At 38.0% G+C, this 24,543-nt stretch overlaps 1 protein-coding gene across 1 annotated transcript in view; it reads left to right on the top strand.

The window, feature by feature from the left end:
* ICE1 (interactor of little elongation complex ELL subunit 1) overlaps positions 1–24,543 on the top strand; it is a 60,993-nt gene that overhangs the window by 16,638 nt on the left and 19,812 nt on the right. The window contains exons 3-11 of the mRNA XM_080679853.1: positions 77–125; positions 3,588–3,699; positions 6,533–6,609; positions 7,569–7,606; positions 9,813–9,895; positions 10,105–10,144; positions 10,231–10,287; positions 19,027–19,113; positions 21,956–22,347. Of these exons, the coding sequence (XP_080535979.1) occupies positions 109–125; positions 3,588–3,699; positions 6,533–6,609; positions 7,569–7,606; positions 9,813–9,895; positions 10,105–10,144; positions 10,231–10,287; positions 19,027–19,113; positions 21,956–22,347 (903 nt within the window). The 5' untranslated portion in view covers positions 77–108. The remainder of the gene's footprint in view (positions 1–76; positions 126–3,587; positions 3,700–6,532; positions 6,610–7,568; positions 7,607–9,812; positions 9,896–10,104; positions 10,145–10,230; positions 10,288–19,026; positions 19,114–21,955; positions 22,348–24,543) is intronic.

Here is a 24,543-nt window from a genome sequence, read left to right on the forward strand (position 1 = left end):
GTGGGGGAAGAAAGGTGCCTTGCATATTTTGAAACATAGTTTTAACATAGTATAACAATTCTTTTCTTTGTTGCAGTAATTTGTTAACAGAGTACCAGAAGAAATGTGATGATATCCTTTTATTGGCTTTTTTCTTTGAATTTTTAAATTTACTTATATATAATTTTTTTAAAGAAATGTGAGATTTTCATAGTTATCTTTTGGAGGGCACTATTTACAGACTTAAAATAGGGAGTATTTCTAACAAGCACAGTAAACAGTTGGTCTTTTATTGTTAATACATGTTTCCTGATAAAGACTGCAGGTCTTACTTTAGAATTTTTTTTGTCATTGATTTTGATATTCTTACGTTTCATAAGCTTTTTAGTGAGTAGGTCTTTTTCTTTATGTGTATTTCAGAGAGAAAGTCAGAGGGAGAGACAGAGAGACATCAGTGATGAGAGAGAATCATTGATTGGCTGCTTCCTGTACGCCCCCTAATGGGGATTGAGCCTGCAACCTGAACATGTGCTTTGACTGGAAATCGAACCATGATCTGGTTCATAGGTTGATACTCAATCACTGAACTGGACAAAGTAGGTCTTTTTCATTTGTTCCAAGGACGTGCTATATGTTTTTTAGGCTCAGAAATTATGTGAAGCTGGATATCAGAATATTTGGGCATTTCTGCAAGAAGGGCCCTGTAGGAATATTCAGAATGTTAGAAAACCGACTTGTGTTAATCAGTGTTGTGACTTGTAGAGATTAATGTATACCTTGAGCTCATAGTCACCATTTGTTCAACAGCCATGAAGGGCACTTGTGTTATATTTGGCCTCTGGTTAAATAATTTCTTGGCAGAGTGAAAATAGTGTGTATAATTGATCCTTTCTCATCTTGTGATGATGACACCCTGAATTATTTCTCTCCCATAAAATAAAATTTCTCTCATAAAAATACATGTATATTTTCAGGGAGTCACTGAAGTACAGCTTCAGTTTAAATATTGGGACAGATTCCGCTGGTCACCTTTGGCAGTTACTCGAAGCCTGCTGCATTCAGTATTATGTCTGACATCCTGGACTTACTTGTTCCTGTTGGTACCATCATATCTAATTTGTTATTAGAGTGATAAAATCAAGGTATAACATTGAGATTTACTTTTCATATCTGGTTTTTTACATTAAAAAATATAAGTCATTGAAATTTCTTGTGCCTTATTTGTTGAAACTATCATTCTACTTAACTATAAATGTGTATTATTGCAAGAGTAATTTGTTTGCTTATAAAAACTACAGAAAAAGTTATTGCAATACTTCTAATTAACTATACAGAAAAATAGGTAGGCAATCAATTCTAGTATTAGGAGAGTATGTGTTCATCCTTTTTGGAAGAAATGGTATAACCTTTTTGAGATAATTACACAAGCAGGAAAATTACTCACTTTTCTAAAATTTGCAGAATTTAAAAATTTGTTAGGATAAATTATTAAAAATTGATAAAACTTTCTATTATTATTGAATTTCCATTCATGATATAGTAATATGCTTCTGTCTCAAACCCACAACCTACATATGTGCCCTGACCAGGAATTGAACCCCCAACCTTTTGGTGTACTGGGATGATGTTCCAACCAACTGAGTCACACTGGGCAGGGCTAAATATAGATTTTTTTAAAAAAATACATTTGCCATTTGCCCCAAATATGTATTTGCTATACCTCAAGTATGTAGTAATTTGCTCTATAACTTGAGGTACCAATGTTAAAAGGTTTGTATGGCTTTCTTAATATAATTTGCTTTCTTACTTTTTTTGTAATTCTGACCATTTTGTTGTTTATTAGTTCCTCTTTCTAAAGGGAAGAGCAACTTTATTTCAGCAGATGTTTTTTGAACTTTTCTTGCAAAGACTGCAGTAATTTAGGTTGGATAAAATATATTACTTAATCTTGAGAAGTTTATATTCTAATAGAGGAGGATACAGACTTGTTACAAATAAACATTTGCTATATTGTGATATGATTAGAAATTTATAGGAGATGAAATTTAAAGGAATTATTATTTGCTATCTTTATAACATTACTGGCAGCTTGAGATGGGGAATGAAGTTATCAAATTGTGTAAATTATAAAAATGAAGGAATATCTAGATTTTATGTTCTCCCTGTCTTTCCTCATTACTCATTGAATATAGTTATGCATAGTTTTAGTAAGAACATATTCTTGTTTGATGGAATTATTCTCTGTATCATTTGAGAAGTGGTGGACAAGTTATTTGGGTATTCTGATATATATAGGATTTGAGGTATTATCCATTAGTTTCATATTGTCTTTATTCTTGGAATTTAATATTGATCATTTATTTAATCAGATGCCTTTTTAATTTAGAGAAGTGGATATTTTTACTTTTAGTACATGTTATAAATAGGAATAACTCAGTAAAAATCTTCTCACTATGTTATATGTATGTTATATATGGAACTTTGAATATTGTTTTCTAGGAATTATGATCTTACCTACATATACACTGCAATGTTATTTTTAAGTGAGTTTTGTCTTCTGACAGGTATCAGTAGATAAAATTCTCAGAGTTTTCTTTAACAAGTTTTACAGCTGCAGTTTGCCAGAAGGTAAGCTATCTGTTCTTATATTTGATTTAAGAGAGTCATTTCTCAGCCTAGATTTTTAAATGGATGGATTTGAAAAAAGAGCCATTTATGTTTGACCCATTATTTAGAATATTGCTTTGATACTCATAATAAAAGAAGATTCATGTTTCCCAAATGAATACCTTATTAAGGTATTAAATTATGGCCTAGTTTGACTTTTCAATAATTTTTACTGACTATGTTGCCATTGCGATGAAGCTTATTGCCATATAATTGTTGTTTTCTATGTGAATTGGATTGTTTAATGGGGTTATTTATTTTGTATGTTTGAAGCAATTTTAGATAAACTTATGTAAAAATTTAACAATATTCTAAACGCTGATTACATTTATCACTTAGAAGAAGGCAAAAAAAACATGGTTGTAAACTGAATCACAAAATTGTCTATCATTTAATTTGAATAAATGGTGATGAGTTCAGATTGGAAGAGCCAACTTACTTGGCAGATTGCCCTTTGATGTTTTCTCCAGCAGATTAAGAATCTGCTGTATCTGCTTCTCAAGTGGCTTTTTAAAAAATATATTTTATTGATTTTTTACAGAGAGGAAGGGAAAGGGATAGAGAGTTAGAAACATCAATGAGAGAGAAACATTGATCAGCTGCCTCCTGCACACCCCCTACTGGGGATGTGCCCGTAACCAAGGTACATGCCCTTGACCAGAATCGAACCTGGGACCCTTCAGTCCGCAGGCCGACGCTCTATCCACTGAGCCAAACCGGTTAGGGCTCAAGTGGCTTTTTTATATACTTTTATTAGAAATAGACTATAATGCCAAAGAAATAAAAAGCAACGTGAAGGTCATGTTGGTATAAATAGAGAAGGTATTTAAAAATAGAAATTCTTTCATTCCTTTTTGTTTCCATTTAGAAAATAATCAAAAGTCACCAATAGATATATTTAATAATTCACTGTATAATGTTAATGCATTGTCCATTTTCAGGGAGAATAGTACTCTGCATCATCAAGTGGAACAGATGCTTCAAAAAATTTCTCCTCTGCAGAAATGTCAGGAAGAACTGGGATCTTTGAAAGCTGAGCTAGAAGAGAAAAAGGTACCTAAAATAATTTTCCTCCAAAACTGTATCTTCAATTAATTAAGAGCTGCTAATTCACTGTAATTGGGATAACGAGACATTGTATATGTTAACAAAGGAAATTAATACTCATCAAAACTCTTAAGTGTGTTAATATACTTAGTGAACATAGAACTAGTTGATTTATGGCTTGATCCTTACAGTGATCGTTTGATCTGTAAATCTGTATGCTTTATGAAAGGTTCAGTAGTAGAGGATTCTTCTATTTGTGAATTTTTATGGCTCCATGTATCCTGCATTGATTGCCTTTTCACATTCTTTTTGTTGTTTGTTCGTTTTTTTGCTTTAAGTGTAAAATAACATGCAAAAATTTAAACTTAAAAGTAGCAAAATCATATTCTCTATATCAAGATCAAGTTGTAATAAAACAGTTTATTTAAAATAGTATAAGCTTGTTTTTCTATATAAATTTTGGTTTACTCTTTATAGGAGTCTTAGAAGAGAATTCCTGGCTTTTCAGATAAGAAATATCTGAAGCCAATAAAGAGAAGTGATTTGCATAAGACAAGTTATAGACAAGCTGGGATGATTCTTGGCTTCTTTACCTGTTCTTTAAGCTCTTCTCAGTATCATTATGCCTCTCAGTCTTCAAATTGTGGCATCTTAATAATGCCATGCTCCTATCTGAGGTCGTACATACTTTAACAGTGATTGAGTTTCCTATTTCTGTAGAAATTCTATTTTACTATTCAATAAAAGTTAAAGAAAAACAACCAAGACATTGAATTTTGTCTACCTCTGATCTATCCTATATAATAAAAGGCCAGAGACCATAACAGCATCACAACCATAATGACTGTTAGACCAGAACCACCACGGCCCCTTGCTGGGCTGGCCCCACCCCCAAGCAAGCAGTTAGGGGTGATCAGGCAGGCAGAGTGGTTAGTGGCGATCAGGCAGGCAGAGTGGTTAGGGGCAATCAGGCAGGCAGGGGAGCAGTTAGGGGCATCAGGCAGGCAGGCAGGCAGGCATGTGAGCGGTTAGGAGCCAGCAGTCCCGGATTGTGAGAGGGATGTCTGACTGCTGGTTTAGGCCAGATCCGGATCGGGCCTAAACAGGCAGTTGGCCATCCCCCGAGGGGTCCTGGGTTGGAGAGGGTGCAGGTCAGGCTGAGGACACCCTCCCACCGTGCATGAATTTCGTGCACTGGGCCTTTAGTCCTATCTAATAAAAGAGTAATATGCAAATTGACCATCACTCCAACAAACAAGATGGCTGCCCCCATGTGGTCAAAGATGGCTTTCCCCATGTGGACACAAGATGGCCCGCAGGGGAGGACAGTTGGGAGGGACCAGGCCTTCAAGGGAGGGCAGTTGTGGGCAATCAGGCCAGCAGGGGAGGGCAGTTGGGAGGGACCAGGACTGCAAGGGAGGGCAGTTGGGGGCGATCAAGCCTACAGGGGAGGGCAGTTAAGCATCAATCAGGCTGGCAGGGGAGTGATTAGGGTGTGATCAGGCTGGCAGGCAGAAGCGGTTAGGGGCAATCAAGAAGACAAGCAGGCGAGCAGTTGGGAGCCAGCAGTCCTGGATTGTGAGAGGGATGTCCAACTGCCTGTTTAGGCCCGATCCCGGTAGGACCGGGCCTAAACAGGCAGTTGGACATCCTTTGAGGGGTCCCAGATTGGAGAGGGTGCAGGCTGGGCTGAGGGACACACCCCCCCTGCACGAATTTCGTGCACCGGGCCTCTATTATATAAAAACCTAAGCGACCGTATGACCTGTCAACCGAACAACTGGTCTACTGTTCACTTTGATGCACACTGACCACCAGGAGGAAGATGCTCAGCAGGAATTGCCCCCTGGTGATCAGTGTGCTCCCACAGCCAACCTCCCATGGCTGGCCAACCTCCCATGGTTCCTCCCCCTGGTCGGTTGGCATATAGTACCCTTTAGCGTATATGTATTGATTGGTGTTAACACATTTTCTCCAGTTATTGTTAGGTATAATGACTTGTTTTATATTTTTGTATACTAGTAACAATAGCTTATATTAAACTTTAAAATTTATTTAGGTTTTGTTGAATTTTAATAGGTTGAGACAAAAATATTAGTGATTTACTATTATGAAGATTTGTACTTGCCTTAAAATTAATACATTTTCACTTTATAGCTTTGATTGGACTATTAATCATATTATCATATTATAAAAGGCTATGTGACCAACCACACGTCCGACAGACTGACCAACCGGTTGGTATATATAATGCACACTGGCAATTTAAAAATAAATGTTGACTCGCGCACGCGTGATACATGTAAAGCTTTTGCTGGTGCCAATTGTATGTGTGTGTTTCGGTCATTGTCGATTGTGAATTTGATTGTTTTTGTTGACATTCAACGTAAACCACATCGCGATTTATTCATCGACCGTTCAACTGACCAGCAAGTACATATAATGCCCACTGGCAATTTAAAAGTAAACATTGACTCGCGCATGCGTGATACATATAAAACTCTCGCTGGTGCCAATCGCATGCACGTTTTAATTTTAAAATACTATATTATATATACTATTTTGATGTAATTTTTTGCAGTATTGTAGTTACCGCACAAATCTTTCTTCTAATTAATTTCAATGTGCACGAACCTGTGCACCGGGCCACTAGTGTTTAATAAGGATCTAGTTATAGATTTTACAATGTTCAGTGAATTGTACTTTGGTTTCCTGCCTAACATATCTATTCAGTTAATTTCATACAGGTAAATGTTAATAATTTAGCTTTTGTAGGTCAAAGTAAGTTATTACTGATGGTCATGACTTTCAGATTGATAGTATTTATCTGTTTTTTAAGAGTTCTCTAAAGTTATATCAGGAAACTCATCAGGAATATGCTCGTATAAAAGAAGAATGCTTGAAAACTGATGCTCAGTAAGTAATTTTAAAATTACTTTGGAAATAGGGTTTTCATCTTAAAAAATTCTTAAATCAACAGTGTTTCTTTTTTCTCTGTCTTTGAGTTTGTTGGCCGTAATTAACTGCAATCTTGAATGTTTTTCAACCTTGGTGTTCACACCTGTAAAGTGGAAATTATAGCTACCTTGAAGGGTTATAAGGAGGGTTAAATAAGCCATCACATGTCAAAGGACTATGCAAAGAGAAGACTCTGTAAACATATTAATATTTATATGTCATGCATGCTTGTGTATCTCTGTGTGAAAATATTATTTACTCCTTTCTTTGTACCAGTACTTTAACAGCTACCATTCAGAAGTTGTCTTTGTTGCCATTCATAAAAAGGGCTGTTCAGAAGCATCTAGTTGATTATTTTGAAGTTTCAATCCTGTATTCACATTATTCAAAAAACTTGTAAACTTCAAAAATAGTAGTAACTCAGAGACTCTCTCAGAGAGTACCTCTCTTCTCTGACTCAAATCCATCCATAAACAAGTGCACATCTTCAGTCACAGCCTCTCTTAATAGTGGTGTTGTGAGCACTCCCGCCATCCGTGCTCCTCAAAGTAGCATTGCCTAGTTAGAGGCTACACTGAATCTAGGAGACCATCCAGACATATCAGCTTGATTCATAGTTGAAGCCACTGCAGTTCAGAGAGAGAAGTACACATTTCTTCAGTCCATTTTACAACTATTACATACTAAACTGCATAATATTTTTCTTGTTCTACCGTTAGAACAATTGTTGGTAATTTTAATGGTTGATGTGTGATGCTCATTGTGACTGACATTTACTTTGTTATGTGAACATCAGTAATTAAAAATAAATGTACCACAAGCTAATGTATATTTTTTGTAACATATACATATATATATATACATATATATATATGTTTTTTCTTTACCATTTTAACATGTAAAATTTTTATTTTTAGGAAGAAGAAACTGGAAGCCAAGGTGAAGAAGCTGGAAGGTATTGGCAATATTGTTATCTAGCTACTTACTGGTAACTGTAACAGGTTGTAGTACTGGATCAAGTAGTTGAGTAGTCATGGTTTTGATGGCATATCCCTGGGTGATTACTTTAAGGATACCATTAGGAAGAAGTCTGGATGCTGTATTCCTTTCAGTTACAAGATAGTAGCATGAAAATGAATGTGGCAAATCCTTAAAATGTTGTTTCACTGAAAGTAATAGCAGCCTATACTTTTTCTGTAAAAAAACAATTAATAAAAGGTTTTAATTTTGAAAGTTGAATCTCAGAGCTTTCTCATTTCTTTTTTTTTTTTTTTTTTCTAATGAAATCAATGGTTAGAAGAGAAAGTTACTACTTTTAGTACCAAGAAACTTGATGCATTTAGATAGTTATGACTATACCCATGGAGGGATTTCCGTGAAATTCTCTACTTTGGGGATTGTCACTTTGTCCATGGTCCTTCCCACACCCCACTGTTTGGTTAGGGGCTTCTAGTCCACGCTGAGTAGGCAGAGTACAGAGGGGCCACTGGGAGGATCTGGTCAGTCCTTAGGGAGCAGCTATTAACCCTTTCAGGAACTGAATGCAAGATCTTTCCTTCTGTTTTCTTTTACTTTCATTGAGTGTTTGGGATGTGGAAATAACATCCAGTAGAGACCAGCAGGGCTCTGCCAGAACCATCCCTGGTACATGTTTCTCTCATTCCTGCTGTGCTTACTGACCCTGCTGTTTGATATTTCATCATACTTGCAGTGCTCTGCTTCAGAGAATGGCGTATTTTTTATTTAGAGTGTGAAGCAAGATTTAAATTAAGTTGAATCAGGACATACAGATAAAGGAAAATGTTTCTAGTCATCAGTTTACCTAGATAGAGCCTGAGTTTTTTAGACCATAACTCTTAAATATTTTAGTAACAATTTTTTCCTTGATTTGGTTGTTGCACAGACATCAATAATATGGCAATAAGTACAACAGCACTGTGTATCTATTCAAGGAAATGCTTTTAAAGGGGCCTGAAATGCCTGTAAAGCTATATGTAGCTTTTAGAACAATTCCTTTGAAGCAAAAATTTTTCCTGTGACAAAATTTTTTTCCCCAGTAAATGGTAGAGCATAATAATCCATTAAAGAAGTACATAGGTTAAAGAAATACTTAGGCTTATTAAAAGGAATCGGGACAGGATTATTATTCTGGTATTTTATAGGATTTTACTCTTCATAGCGATTGTGAATGAACGTATATAGTACTACTCAGATTCCTAAAGTATACTTGGATTATACAGTGCTTCGAACCAAAAACAGAAATTAATAATTGGCTGAAGATTCAGAGAACAGCTATAAAAATGCCTTAACAGTACAGTTGATCCTTGAACAACTCAAGTTTTAACTGCATGGGTCTATTTACACATGGAATTTTTTCAATAAATATTATAAATTGTATTTTTCATATGATTTTCTTTTCTCTAGCTTTATTGTAAGAATACAGTATATAATACACATAACATACAAAATGTGTGTTAAGTGACTGTTCATGATATTGGTAATGCCCCTGATCAACAGTAGCCTATTAGTAGTTACTTTTTTGGGGATTCAAAAGTTATATGTGGATTTTCAACTACTTGGTGGTCGGCTCCCCTAGCCCCAAGGTTGTTCAAGGGTCAACTGTAGATCATAATAAAGGTATTAGCAGTCATGATTATTAACTTATTGAAGGGAATTCCAGAAAGGAGTAATAATATAGTAAGCATAGTAAAGATTGTCCCTTCCCCCAAATAAAGAGAATGATATTAACTGTATTCTAAGATAAAACCACAGTTCTACAATCTATAAACCTTAAATGTTGCTGATAGTTGAAAAACAAGGAGGGAGACCACGGCCTCCTTTTCTTTAAAGGTTACATGTGTTGGAATCTTCCCTATCTAGAGGGGTTTGGGTTGGCTTGTGCTGGGATTGTAAAGGTTCCTAAGGGCCTGTGCCAATTCTATGGTTTTGTGGGTGATAGAAATAATTTTTTAAGCTAAACGTTTTTCTGCATTTATCCCTGATTGATAAAATGCTGAAGGCATAGTAATCTTTTACAAAATTTTTTTAAAAGTTTTAAGAAATGAAAAAAACGCAGTAAATTAGATTTTGAATATTTTATTACTGGTACTTGTAAAGTTGGTAAATTATGTTTATTATTTCCTTGCACTTTTTAAATAAAGAGGCTGCTGTCAAGCAAACTCAGGACTTCAAGCAACTAAGAAATGAAAAGAAAATACTTGAAAAGGAATTTAAGAAGACACAGGTAAAAGATAACAGCACACACATGTTAACTTTCTGGCTTCAGGGCTCCTTAGTGTCCTAGTAAAAATGCAATGAACTGCTCATGCAGGAGTCAGGAATGAGGCCCCCGGTGGAAACAGCCAGCAGTGCTGTCAGGCTGCCCCTGGACATTGGGTCTAGAGTGGCTGCACTCCTGTACATTTAAACACTGTTAGTGTTTTGTTTCCACAGGAAAAGCTTGATGAATTTTCTAAACAGAAAGCTGAAAAGGGTGAGTATTCGGTTAATGGCTTACATAAAAATTACGTTTGGTACACAAAATTATTCTTTTAACTGTTTTTCCCTCCATATTTTTAGAGTTGAGAAATGTTGGAACACAAATTTCAAGTGATACTTATGGAAGCATAGATAGAAGTGAGTATATCCCAAGTTCTGTTTTTATTTCTGTGCATTACTTTTAGTGTTTTGGAAGGTTGCTTTTACCTATAATTGTGAAAGTTGCAGGGCTTAGTAGATGTTTCATGGAAGAAGAAGCCATATCCTATTTCATGTCTTCATTAGATCCCTGTGCATTATCACTATACTATGTGATAAAATAACATACTGAAAGTAAGTATAAAAAAGAAGTATTGTTTAGGAAGTGAAAACTAGTTAGAAATGTAATTTCCAACTTTTCCATGAATAGGTATAGTTTTCTTACTAGTTTACAATTTATTGAGTTAATTTCTTAGGTGCCAAATATATAAAAACTAGAGGCCTGGTGCACAAAATACGTGCACTGGAGGGGGTGTCCCCTCAGCCCAGTCTGCACCCTCTCAGAGTCTTGGACCCCTCGGGGGATGTCCGACTGCCGGCTTAGGCCCTATTCCCCCCCCCCCCCCCCCCCCCGCACATCCCTTTCTCAATCTGGGATCCCTCACTCCTTACCGCCCGGGTGCTCGTTCCTTATCGCTCGGCTCGCTGCTCCTTAGCAGCAGGCTCCTTACCGCTCGGCTTACTGCTCCTTAGCACTGCTGTGGAGGCAGGAGAGACTCCCACCACCACCTCTCCGCTTGCCAGCCGTGAGCCCGGCTTCTGGCTGAGCAGTTCTCCCTCTGTGGGAGCACACTGACCACCAGGAGACAGCTCCTGTGTTGAGCGTCTGCACCCTGGTAGTCAATGCATATCATAGCCACCAGTTGTTCTGGTTGTTCCGCCGTAAAGGTCGCTTAGGCTTTTATTATATAGACTAGCGGCCCGGTGCACAAAATTTGTGTGTGGGGGGGGGTCCCCTCAGCCTAGCCTGCACCCTCTTCAATCTGGGACTCCTCGGGATGTCCAACTGCCGGTTTAGGCCCGATCCCTGGGATTGGGCCGAAACTGGCAGTTAGACATCCCTCTCACAATCCAGGACTGCTGGCTCCTAACTGCTCACCTGCCTGCCTGCCTGATCACCCCTAACTTCCCCCTCCTGCTGGCCTGGTCACCCCCAACTGACCCCCCCCCACACACTGGCCTGGTCGCCTCTAACTGACCCCCTGCCGGCCTGGTCACCCCTTATTGCTCCCCCGCCCTGATGGCCTGGTCACCCCTTACTGCCCCCCTTGCCAGCTTGGTTGCCCCCAACTGCCCCTCTGCCCCACTGGCCTGGTCACCTCTCACTGCCCCCCATGCCGGCCTGGTCACCCCCAAATGCCCCCTTCCCTCCCCTGCTGGCTGGGTCGCCAACTGCCCTGCCCTCCCCTCCCCTCCCCCTGCTGGCCTGGTCACCCCACACAGCCTGCTGTTCAGTCGTTTGGTCGCCCCTCACTAACCCCCCTTGCCGGCCTGGTCACCCCATGCAGCCTGCTGTTTGGTCATCTGTCCGGTTGTTTTGGTTGTGACAGCCCCTGGCTTTTTATATATTAGGATTGTTAATGTCAGGTAGGAACTTGAGTACTATAAGTGATTTTGGAAGATAAGAATTTATGGAAGGCCAAAAGTTACCAGGAAACGTAAAGTGGCAGTCACAAAAGTCACAGGGAAATGACAGACATGCATGTGTACCTTTTATCCCTGAATAATGTTGTAGATGAGGAGGCATGACCCTGGAAGTGGAGAAATTTGGGTTTTCACTTTAATATTTCTGTTTATTCATTGTGGGACTATTTCCTTCTTTGTGTTTTCATTCTCTATTTCTAAATTGGAGGTTATGAGTTTCTGCTCTGCTATTTTTCACTTTTTTGGTAGGGATAAATTTAAAGTGTAAATAATGCTGTTTTCATGTCACTGATGTGTTATTTTTTTTCGAAATGGATATTATTAAAAGCATTTATGATGTTTTGTACACTATAGTGTGTATCTTTAGAAGTCTCCTTTACCGTTTTTCTCTTAAATTTTTTTTTTTTAATATTCAGAGCATGAGATTGTGTGTGTGTGTGTGTGTGTGTGTGTGTGTGTGTGTGTGGTTTAAGGCTTTAGCAATTCACACCTTTTAGTTGCCTGCTCATTGACTTTTCATGTCATTGATATATAATTTGTGTGCTTTTCACTGTTCTTCCTGCTCTTATCTATGGAAAGGGAAACTCTTTGTAATAGCTGTTGCTGAGAGAAATAGAAGGTTGGACAATACTTGGCTTTCCCAAGTAACAGTGGACTGTAAAATTTAATGGTAGATTTGACTGGTAGATTTGCTCTAGGATTCAGCTATTCTCAGGCCTTACTATTTGAACCGAACTCTCCCACTCCCTTTCTATAGTTGCTCTCTGTCCCTACATTCTCTTTTATTTTCCTTAAAGAAATTGCTACTATTTCAAGTAAAATTGTTTTGTTTTGTTTTCAGTTTTCCTTACTATAAGGGTAGGGATATTATTTTTTTGTACATTAAGTCTTTAGGAATCTGCTGATTATTAAGCTGTGGACCTTGATGGGTTTAATTTCTAATTCTTAAATGATCTTTAATGCTTTTCTTTATTAGCTAGAGGCCTCATGCATGAATTTGTACATGGGTGGGGTCCCTCGGCCTGGCCCAGGGCTGATCAGGATTGGCGGGCTGGTGGGGGAAGGGACTGTGGGAGCACACTGACCACCAGGGAGCAGCTCCTGCATTGAGCATCTGCCCCCTGGTGGTCAGTGCATGGTCATAGCAACCGATTGGTCGTAATGGTCGCTAAGGCACATATATATATATTCTTGACTTCTCTGAAAGAGATTTAGAAGTTAGGCAGAAAGGGTGTTGATTTCACTTTTAATAAAGGCTGCCTGAGTGCCACATTTGCCTTCCCTTTCAAATTCCAGTAAAAATGGCAGAAAATAAAATATAACCCTTCTTTATAGTTAAAATCTTTAGCACCAGTGATAGAAATTAATGAGGAAATGTAAAGCAGTTGGTATCAATTAGCAATGAAGCCCCAAATTACAGAGAAAATAGCAGTCCTCAAAAAGCAAGCTTTTATGGCAGAAGCTGAGTTTCCTCAAAGCAAAGGTAGGAGGGGAGAAGCAGCAGGACAATAGCATTTTGCCAGATCATTGATTAAGGGATGAAAAATGTGTAACCTTCTGGGTTCAGAAATAGTTTCTGATGTTTGTACAGAGGCTATGGCCCAAAGTTTAGTTGTCTAAAGTGTTAGTTATGCCATGGGTGCGAAGATTGGGTAATTATGGCTGCTCCTAGTCCCAGAAAATGAGATTTCTATATTCCATGTAATTCCACACAACTGTGTTCACTCTCCCTCCCCAGAAAGATCCTATAGGCTTATGAAATCTCCATTTATTGTGAGTATAGGACTAAAAATGTAGGCTGAAGAAACATACTCTGGTTATCAAAGATGTTATGCCAATACCTTCATCCAAAACAGAAAAAACAGTGGCAGCAAAGAAAGGCACCAAAACTCAAGAAGAAGAGCTAGTTCCTGAGGAAACAGTATGAAATTATAAGCCACATAAAATGTTAAAAATTGAATTGTATTCTTAGAGAAAGTCCAAGAACATGCACATAGGCTGCTGCTATGAAATTGGAGTTGAGGTTCTGGAACATTAATAATGTGATTGTAGGAATATACCCACTAGAAAGGCTGTGTTGTTGAATGGACAAATACAGGATAGGTGTCTCTGAGACTTAGTCTGGGTGTCTCTGAGAACATGCTACAAAAGAACAAGGAAATAAGTATTAGGGAAAATACAAGAATCTGGATGATAAAGCTGGATAGCATAATAGTCATCTATTAGGACTTCTCTGGGGAGAACAGAGCCAAGGGAGAAAAGGTGATTAAGAAATATAGGAGGAAACTTCCCAGAGCTGAGCACAGATTGGATATTTATATTAGAAAGGCCTCCTAAGTGTTGAACATGACTTTTGCGTATGATCTTCATCTCTGATGCTTTTTATAGGGAATACATTTAAAATCAAATGAAATAGAAAGACTAATCTATAGAGATGGATAGAGAAATTCCAAACAATAATTCAAGCCTAGATATGAATTTACATGGATAAAAGGAAATATCTAAATTTATTAAAGGTACAACTTACCAAGAAGAGACTGTTGTCGTGGATCAAAGAGCATGAAATTATCTATAATAATAAAAGCTAATTAGACCAGACTACCTTCTGGATGAAGCCGGGGCTGTGAGGGAAGCCCAGGTCCCAGATGCCTGCCAGCGGCCGCAGGGAAGCTTGGGTCCCAGGTGTCTGCCAGCAGCCGTGGGGGAAGCCCAGGTCCCAGGTGCCTGCCAGCGGCCGCAGGGAAACTTGGGTCCCGGATGCCTGCTGGCAGCCAGAGGGAGGGAAGCCGGTGCCGGCAGCCAGGGGAAGGAAGGCCTACTCTTGCACGAATTTCATGCATCGGGCCTCCAGTGTCAAATAAAATGCTTGGAAATTCTAAGGGCAGTAGCCAAACCTGCTTTTATGGGAGACTTTAATATGTTTCTCAGAAATAGAAAAGAGCAGACAAAATAGGAGATATAATTTGAATCATAATTGCAAGATTGATGATTTACATATGATATGACTTTTAAAATCCTAGAATTTAAAGTATTTTAAAATAATTTAAAGCTCACTATTTAATAATATCTAATATGAGATATTAAAATATTGATGTCTAACAAGATACTAGTAAAACTCTCTTACATGCCCCCAAAAAGCCTTTCAAAATCTATCTGGTAACTGAAAACACATAAATCTTGGATAACAGAAGATAAAAATGAAAATACTAAACTTTTGGAAATAATAATAGGGCAATATTTATTACATTTTGAGATTTTGCCAAATGGTATTCAAAGGAATTATTTGTGGTCTTCAGTGATTATTTTAGAAAGCAAGAATAACAGAAAATGAGTGACCAAGAAGATAGGAAAATACAGCAGACATCTCAGGAAAATAGAAGGAAGCCGTTGATGAAGATGAAAACATAAGTTAATGAAATAGTAACTAAACACTTTGAAACCATTCAAAGCAATTGTTGGATCTTTGTAATGCCAGTGAAATGGACAGAGCTTTGCAAGACTGATCAAGAAAGCAATGAACAAACATCCAATAACACCAGGACTGAGAAAGCTATAAAACTATAATTGGAGAATCCTAATTCACAAGTTTATATTCAAATTTGATCATGTTAATGAAATGGACTGTTTTCTAGGAAAACATGCCAAAGTTATCAGAGTAGTTGCAAACCTGAATTGAAAATTAACCCAGAAGAAGTTAAAAAAAAATTAAAGCCCTAGCACCATAGAAGACCAGATGGCTTTACAGGTAAAGCCTTCAGTGAAAACTAATGTCTTCATCATTTTATTTGTTTTAGAACTTAGAAAAATAGTCAGTGCTTTCTGTCTCATTCTCTTACATTAGCATAACCCTGTACCAGAGCCAGTTAAGAATAACATGTACATGCATCCTCAAGACAGAGCTGTCACTTGGGAGTGTAAGTAAAATTTGAAGAACTCAAATCTACTAGTAACTGAGAATATAGACAAATTATGACTTAAGGATTTCTTTGAGAAATACTGCAACAATTGGTTAAGAGAAAAATGATATGATCTCAATTTAGCATGCATTCCTCATTAAAAAAAATTGGTAGGTAATAATAGGAAAAAAAATTGAACTTGAGGAAGGTGAAATGAAACATAAGAGCCATTACTGTCAGGAATAAAGCAAGGCTGCTTCTTGTTACCTCTGATTTGTGAATATGGGAGGCTTCAGGCAGTGCTGCAGAGAAAACACAAAAGACTAGGAGCTGTAAATACTAATAAAGAAGTCAAAATTGTCATAATTTCAAACGATAAGACTGAAAAAATCAAAAAGTCTCAGCTGGAAAATACAAGTATAGGAGCTTGGAAAAGTGGTGATATAAACATTGAACAGGAATGGAACAAGAACAACCCATCCTCAGATGGCAACAGAACCATCAGATGTTTAGGAAAAGACCTAAAAGGAGTGTGCTATGACTCCATGAGGAAAACTATGAAACACTCCTGAAGAGCATTAAAGAAGACCCGAATGCATAAATAAATATCATGTTTCTGGATTGAAAGACTGAAAGGATAAGGATGTGAATTTTCCTCAAATGCATTTATAAACATACTAGAGGCCTGATGCATGAAATTCGTGCAAGAGTAGGCCTTCGCAGCCCCTGCTGCCTCGGGGTCCTGGCTGCCTTGTGGCCCTGCCCCCACCCACTGGTCATTCGGAAGGTTGGTCCACCTTCTGGTCTAATTAGCATATTAGCTCTTTATTATATAGGATGATCTCACTTAGAATACCATTGAAGTTTTGTCTGGGAAAAAGCAGATGGTGAAGCTTTATCTGGAAGAGTAGATGTTCAGAATAATAAAATTTTTGAAAAGGAAAATCTGATCAGATACTAAAACAATTATAAAACTATTATGATTAAAGAAGTGTGGTATTCATGTGGAAAGGACATGTCAGTGGAATAGAAAAGTCCGGAAATATTGACAGATGCCTTAGATTTTGATAAAGGAAGTGCTTTAAAAGATTGGGTTAAGGTGTGTGGTTCAATTTAATGAGGTTTTCTTTTCCCAAACAACTAATGAAGCCACAATGAAGATTGTTTTGTTTTATCTTGCCTGGAATAGATATCTCTTTTATTTGTAGATTAGAAGTAATGAAAAAGTGCTCGATTAGAATAGCTATAGCTCTGGTTAATAGACTCCATAAGAATAGAAAAGTAACTTCTTTTCTTTTTTTTTAAGGTTCCCTGTTTGCTGCTTTGGGTATACCTAATAAGCAGGGATCCTGGTCAGGTCATTTAAGCAAAGGGGATTACATTGTTTGGAAGCAGGCTTTGGGGTAGGTTAAATCACAACATAGATAAGCTGCTTGATCATAGAATTTGGAACTCAAAAATGGATGTGCCTCACACATGGTTACTGTCAGAGTTGACTGGCTCAGGGGAGGTTGAAAATGTCCAACTCTGTCCCAGTCCCTCTGTCTGAACCTCATTATTTGGTGTGATGCAGTTTGCCGGCTTCCGTAGGGCTGACCTATTCAAAATTTGTGATTTCTTGGAGATACTTAGATTTGAAAGGTTGGTTTAGACTGGATTAAAGATTTCAGTATTTTTAATAAGTGCTTCAGGTTAATTTAAGAACTTAAGTTCAAGGAAACTATAATAGAACTTTGAGGTGGCCTGAAATGAAATACAGCTTATTTTTACTTGAATTTTAATTTGTGTGAGCTGTCTTTATATGCAGACTTAATTACAAATTATCGATACTTTTATGAATATTTTTCCTATCAAATTTTTTTGGAATTTCTGTATTTACTAATGTTAAACTCACTTTAAAATCATAATTAATATTCTTAATGTTATATGAATTTTATTGGGCCTGTCTTAGTTACAATTACTATTGGCCTTTCAACTTGAATCAGTGGTTCTTAACCATTTTAGGAATCTAGACAGACCCTTTTAAAAACTTAAAAAAATTCCAAAGTTTTTGCTTTGCTCATAAAAGCATATGCTTCTCTGTGTGATTATCTCTTCCTGTTTATTTGTTTACACACACATCTTTTTGTCTTCCTCATTTTTCATTAAGACTACTAATGGCTTTTCTATGATCCATGAAGCCCCCAGGTTAATTACAGCATGGTCGACTCTGAGGGTTTTCTAATAACCTCATAACTGAAGAGATACTGCTCTCCTATTCTTTGTAGAATACATGAAGCCCAAATCTCTTATATCGGTCATTATATCTGCTTCCTTCCTGATCCCATATCACTCTCTGTAGAAAACTTAACAGGCCAAAGATTTTTTTGTTTCACACATACATAAAGGTGATAAAAGCCATTAACAACAGGTAGATTTGGTCTTTTGACTCAAATACTCCCATTTCCCTCAAACAAAACCCTGTATTCAGCCATCAATATTTGTCTAGAGCAAGCATGTCAAACTCGCAGCCCCCAGTCCGCATGCGGCCCACAACAAATATTTTTGCAGCCCAGTCAATTTAAAGGTATGCAAGAAACATTTTAATAAACATTTCGTAACTTAATTTTTACAATATCCTGTTATACCTAATTATTAATAACAAACTACAACGTTTGCTAATGATTGATTACTATAATCATGTGGCCTTCATTTCCTTTAAGCATCTTACGTGCAGCCCCATCATTTCTCTCCACGAATACTAGTAGCGAATATTTTAGCAGCCAATTGCCACTTCATTAGTCTTGGACTGACTTGTTTGGTGTGCGCAACAGGAAATATTTCGCTTTCGGAGAACAAGAAAAATAGGTTTATTTGCATTACGCTTATTACTTTGTGCAGTTACTCAGTGTCTGGTAAGTTAATACTCAAGAAAAAATATTAATTTTTATTAAAATGTTCTGTTATTTAATGTTAACAATTACTCATTTATTTCAGCCCTTTGTATTCAGTATGTCTCTATCAAAATAAACCTGCGTTACTATGAAATTTGAAGCTTTTGTTATTTGTGGCCCACATAAACTTAAACCTTGTTTATTTGGCCTGTATTAGCCTTTGAGTTTGACATGCTTGGTCTAGAGCATTGCAGACCTTTCTGTCTGTAGCTAACTAACTTATGTGCAGTAGTTGAATTTGGGGAAGATGTTTAAGTTACTTCGTTCTTATATTCCTAATAAGTCCTGATTTCACAGGACTGTCTTTTGTCCGTGCATACATTGAGCCACGTAACATGTCTTTAATACTGTATTCTCTTTCCCAGGAAAAGTAAAACTACTTCTGAAGGAACTCTGGCTCTGTATAAACACAGCACAGAGAGCACCTGGTGAAAGCAGCAGATGTGTCCCAGGTGAGAGAGAAGCTTCCAGAAGTACATATTGTACATGAAAGTAGAAATGTTTATCATGGCTGTTGTGTGTCTTTAGTTTTTAATGTCTCAGGGTAATAAATAATGAAATAGCTAGAATGGGTACTCCTAATTATACCAGATTCCTTTTCTTACATTTTACCAATCTCAGTAAATGCATTTGGGTTTTAATTTTTAATAGTAGCTTTCATCAGAGAACATTCAAAGAAGCTGGCTGGACCCACAGCGGAGGTGTATATGGCAGGTGTGTGCAGAAGACTGAGCACGCACAGCTTTTCTAATCATTTCATGAGTTCTATCCACCTACCAGCAGTTTAGCTTAATTTGATATTATGTAACTTACCTGTCACTTTGATTGAAATTTTAGTTACAGTCTACCCTAAATTTGTAGTCTCCTTTAGGAGGATATTGATATGGTTAGGTAAACTGTCATGTCAGATTATTACTGTACAGCACAGTAAGCTAATATGTTTTCATAGATTGGACTTAATCTGTGTTATGTCTTCTTTCTACCACATTCAGTGGCACTGTATTCAGGATTTAAGATTTGGAAGTAGATGTTAGTCACTTGGAGTGGATGGGGAGAAGATTGCTGTCTTGCATAAGATTAAAGTGCTACTTGCCTGGCTGGTGTGGCGCAGTGATTGAGCATCGACCTGTGAACCAGAGTTCATCATTCGATTCCCAATCACGGCTCATGCTCAGTATCTGGTGGGGGAGTGTAGGAGGCAGCCAATCAATTATTCTCTCTCATCATTGATGTTTCTGTTTCTCTTTCCCTCTCCCTTCCTCTCTGAAATCAATAATAAAAAATATATATATATTTAAAAAATAAAGTGCTTAGCTTTTTTGTTGTTGTGCTAGTTTCTTAGATTAGCTACTATGAATTCACAGATAGTGAAGATGTAAGTCTGCAGAAACATGCACCTAGATTTTCTTCTCAGGCTCTGAACATCACTCAGGTTCCCTAAGGTCATAGGCAACATTTCAGTTTTCTGTATTAGTCAATAGTTGTACTTTATTTTTATTGTAAACACTTTGATTTTATGTTGTTAAATATGTTATTAAAAGGGGCATTTCTTTGTTTAGAAATATTACATGTTTCTTTAAAAATAAAATATTTCAAGGGTTAGGTCTGTTCCTTAATGTTAGCTTTTTCAAGTAGAAGGGAAAACATAGTGTCTTTGCAATATTATAGTATAAAATATATTATTTTTTGTTGTTTTGTTTCCATATGAGAAAAGTTACAAAAATAGTAAAAAATTTCATTATTATTCCTCATTTATATTCCCTGAAGTTTAACATTTTCCTTAACCTATAATCAAAGCCAGCACACTTAGAATAATGCTGTTAACAAAAATGAACCTCATGTGAGTTTCACCTGCTTTTCTACCAATGTCATTTTTCTTTTCCAAGATCCCATGTTGTATTTAGCTGTCATTCTTCTCATCTCCCCCAGTCGGACAGTTCAAACATCTCTCCTTATCTCTCATATTTTTTCTACTTTTGGAGAGTACAGATGATTTTGTAGAAAGCCTATCAGTTTTGGCTTATCTGATGTTTTCTCATATTAGATTGAGGCGTGTATTTATGGCAAGAACTTCACAATGTGATATTGCACTCTGCTTAGGGTGCTGTACCCAGGGAGAAGGGTTGTGGAGATGCATTGTCACTGGGGATGTTAGAACCTTTATCATTTGTTTAAAATGGCGTCTTTCAGGTTTCTTCATTGTAAAGCTATTATTAGTTAATTATCTTTGGGGAGATGCTTTGACACTCTGCAAATATTCTGTTTCTCTCTAACTATAACCCACTGATTTTAGCAGCCATCAATGGATCGTATTTGCTATAGTGGCTACTTTGTCTATAGATTTTATTGTATTTCCCTCATTTCTTTTGCATTTATTAAATGGAATTTTTCTGTAAAAAAAAAAGCTTTCCCTTCATTAATTCACTTATTTCTGTCACTGTAGTCTCATGGGTATTAATTTTATTTTATGCATTATACTTCAGTACTATCTTTATGTATTGTTCAGATTGCCCCAGCTTTGGTTATTGGGATCATCTTCTGGTTGGCTCCTGGGCTCTTTCCGCATAACCCATCCTATTCTGAGTACCTCTTTACTTTCTGACACTGCAAGATGTTTCAGGCCCAGTTTGTATTTCCACTACCCAGCTCTGTTATCAACCACTTTTCCTAGGAGCCCTGAGTCCTCTGTAAAACATTTTTACAGCTTTTAAAGTATGGCAAATAGATGTCTCTAATGATTTCCAGGACACATAGGTCTTGACTAGTAATTAGTACCACTTCACTTAACCAAAATCGAGACCCAAAAATCATTGGCTTTTTGTAGTAATTTTTCTCTTGTTTAGTATAAAAAGTATTCATGTGACCTGATTCCTTCATTTGAACATTGTACAAATATGGTGATGGAGTAGGCTTGATGTCAGTGGATTATAGATCACTTGCCAGAGAAAATTGTGTTCCCTGCCAACTTGCATGCACAAAACTGTTTCTCCCAGGTACTGCTGGTTGTAAGGTTCACCAAGAGAATGGGCACGTCATCAGGGCCCAGGGCCTGTTACACTGCTGTGCTCTGTTGCGGAGGAGCCACGGGAATCCCATTCATCCATCTGCCTGTCTTCTCATCCTGTTTGTTGTGAGCGAAGCATACTTACATGAAGTGTGTTCAGGTTTTATAGGATAGTTTTCAGGAAGGGATCGGTTGTTTTTTAAATACGTTTTATGTGGACATTGCAAACGTTTTGAACTGTTAAGTTTTTCTGATATTGTAAATATTTGATATTTACTTCTTTTCTACAGCAAAACCTGTCCAAGAAAAGCCCATATCTGGAGAGTCCAGGGAAGATGTTGTGCCCACCCGGGTAGGAGGCAGTCCTCCAAGAACCTCTGCTGTGCAGCCATGTCAGGCAGAGCAGTCCATGGAGATAGAGGTTGATGTCTCTGCGTGTAAAAATGTGGGAAAAGAGACACCCAGTGCAGCAGCCCACCGTAATGATGACCAGCATCCTGAGGTTTTACTACAGAGGAATGAGGACAGTGCTGACTTTTCTGATCATGATCGCTCTTTTGATGAAGATCTTCAAGCTGCAGTTGACTTCTTCAAACTTCCCCCTCCTCTTTTGTCTCCAGTACCATCACCCCCTCTGGGGTCTGTACCACACCATGGCACCTTACCTTCTTCTCTTGCACCTGTGAGTTTGCAATTTGAATTTGGGTCACCAAGTGGGCACATCCTATTACGTTAGCCATACTCAAAGAACATTTGTGGTAATCAGACCAGATTTTATTTAAAAAGGCCTGCCAGTGCCCTTAGGATCAACATGTAGTTAATTAAAAAAAGTCTGACTTTTTTCACTTTCTATTATGGTTGAATGTTTGTCTTTATCCACAATCAAATTGTAGGTCTCCTATTGTTTGTTCTTATCTCTCATGCCTGTCACTTAGCAGATATGGAGTGAATGAATTAAATACATGTTTGTAGCCATGGACTTTTTCAGAGATGGTTAAATTCATTTTTATAGCATACATTAACCTAGGTTGCTAAATTTCCCACTTTCATTTTGTGAACTCATCACCTCTTTCTGTGTTTACAGAATGGTTTATCCTAATTTCTTAGGAAGTTAGTTTTGATGAAACAGATTTATGTACTTTTTGGCTTAAGGAGCAGTTAAATAGCTTTGAGTCACTTCCTTCATTCAGGAAACATGCATGTCTGTTGTGTTCCACACATTGTGCTAGGCTCCAGGAATGCTGAAGTGACATAGGGTATGGGATGGTTGCCACTTGGTTGGATCTTGTGTGGCAGTCGGATCTTAAGGAATAGGTAATAACACAGCCTCAGTAGAGCACTTCACTGCTGGGAATTGCACCTTGCTGGAGAGGACCTAGACAGGGCTTGGTCCTGAATGGAAGCCGAGTGGAGGGGTTAGGGTGGGAATTGCTTCAGGAAAGTCAGACCATGGCTCAGTGTTGAAGAGGGAGTGAGGCATTTGGTAGAGATATAGGACTAGGGTGAACTTGACACAGGAACATTCACACAGACCAGGTCCATAAGGGCTGTGTGTGTCCTAAGGACTTTCCATTTTATCCTGAAGGCAGTGGGAGATTCTTGATGGATCCAAAGAAGTGAACCTGATGATAAATTTTCATTTGAAAGGTTTGATTTAGTCACTGTATGAATGGGTAGAGGGTGGGGATAGCCAGGAAAGGGGCAAGATCATAAATAGGGAAATCAGTAAATCAGCAGTTTCCTTAATTCTTGATACCTTAACCCAGTAGTGGCATTGTGGTTAAAGAGGTGGGACCGGTTTGGAAAATGTTATGAGGATGAATGAGCAGCCTTTGGTGAGATTTTCATTGTGGTTGTTAGGAGAGATGGAGGAGTCAAGGATGTTGGAAAATAACAAATGTAAGAAGAAGCCCTACTTGGGCGAGGTAATGTATAAAATGTTAGATATTAGGTGCGTGTGGAATTTCCAAGTGGACATATGCAGTGTGCATTTTAGATCGCTGGGCATGTTACTCGAAGGGAGGCTGGGGTGAATGAGACACAGGCATTCAGGATGCATCAAGATGGAGTCCCAGAGAGACTCTGGGAAACTGTCAATACATATGTGACCAAACAGAAAAGGGGAAGAGGAAAGAAAGATTGAAAACAAGTGCCCAGACAGTGGAGGAAAACCAGATGATGGTACTCCAGCTCGGGGGAAGAAAGGATTCTTTTAGTAAGAGTGTTTCTGTTAGCAGTGTCTAGTCTTCCCCAGACTGCCTTTTTCCTTACAGAACAGGAAGGCCAGGTGTTTAATAAATTTGCTTACTTGGTGGATCACGTGTGATGAAGGCAGTTAGCAAAAGTGGGGGCTATGCCAAAACCGGTTTGGCTCAGTGGATAGAGCGTCGGCCTGCGGACTGAAAGGTCCCGGGTTCGATTCCGGTCAAGGGCACGTAACTTGGTTGTGGGCACATCCCCAGTAGGAGGTGTGCAGGAGGCAGCTGATCGATGTTTCTCTCTCATCGATGTTTCTAACTCTCTATCCCTCTCCTTTCCTCTCTGTAAAAAATCAATAAAATATATTTAAAAAAACAAAAACAAAAGTGAGGGCTAGTTGAGGGTCAAGCAGGGTTTCTGGAGCAGGGGTAGAGATAGGCTGGGTGGAAGGAAGAATTGTCACTGCATACAATGCTGAAGGGGAAGAGGTGGAGCAGGTCTGGGTAATAACAACATCCCAGGTATAGCACTTGTAAGGAAATGTGTGACGAGAGTTGTCCATGAGTTGTTACCCAGAGTGATGGCGCATTTGATGCTCTGGGCTGGAGTCAGACATTTCTGGAGGAGTGACTGGGAAGTGGAAGAAATGAGAGGGTTTTGCAGCCAGACTCTGGCTTTT

Source organism: Plecotus auritus, assembly GCF_963455305.1.
Source record: "Plecotus auritus genome assembly, chromosome: 7".
NCBI classification, from domain to species: domain Eukaryota; kingdom Metazoa; phylum Chordata; class Mammalia; order Chiroptera; family Vespertilionidae; genus Plecotus; species Plecotus auritus.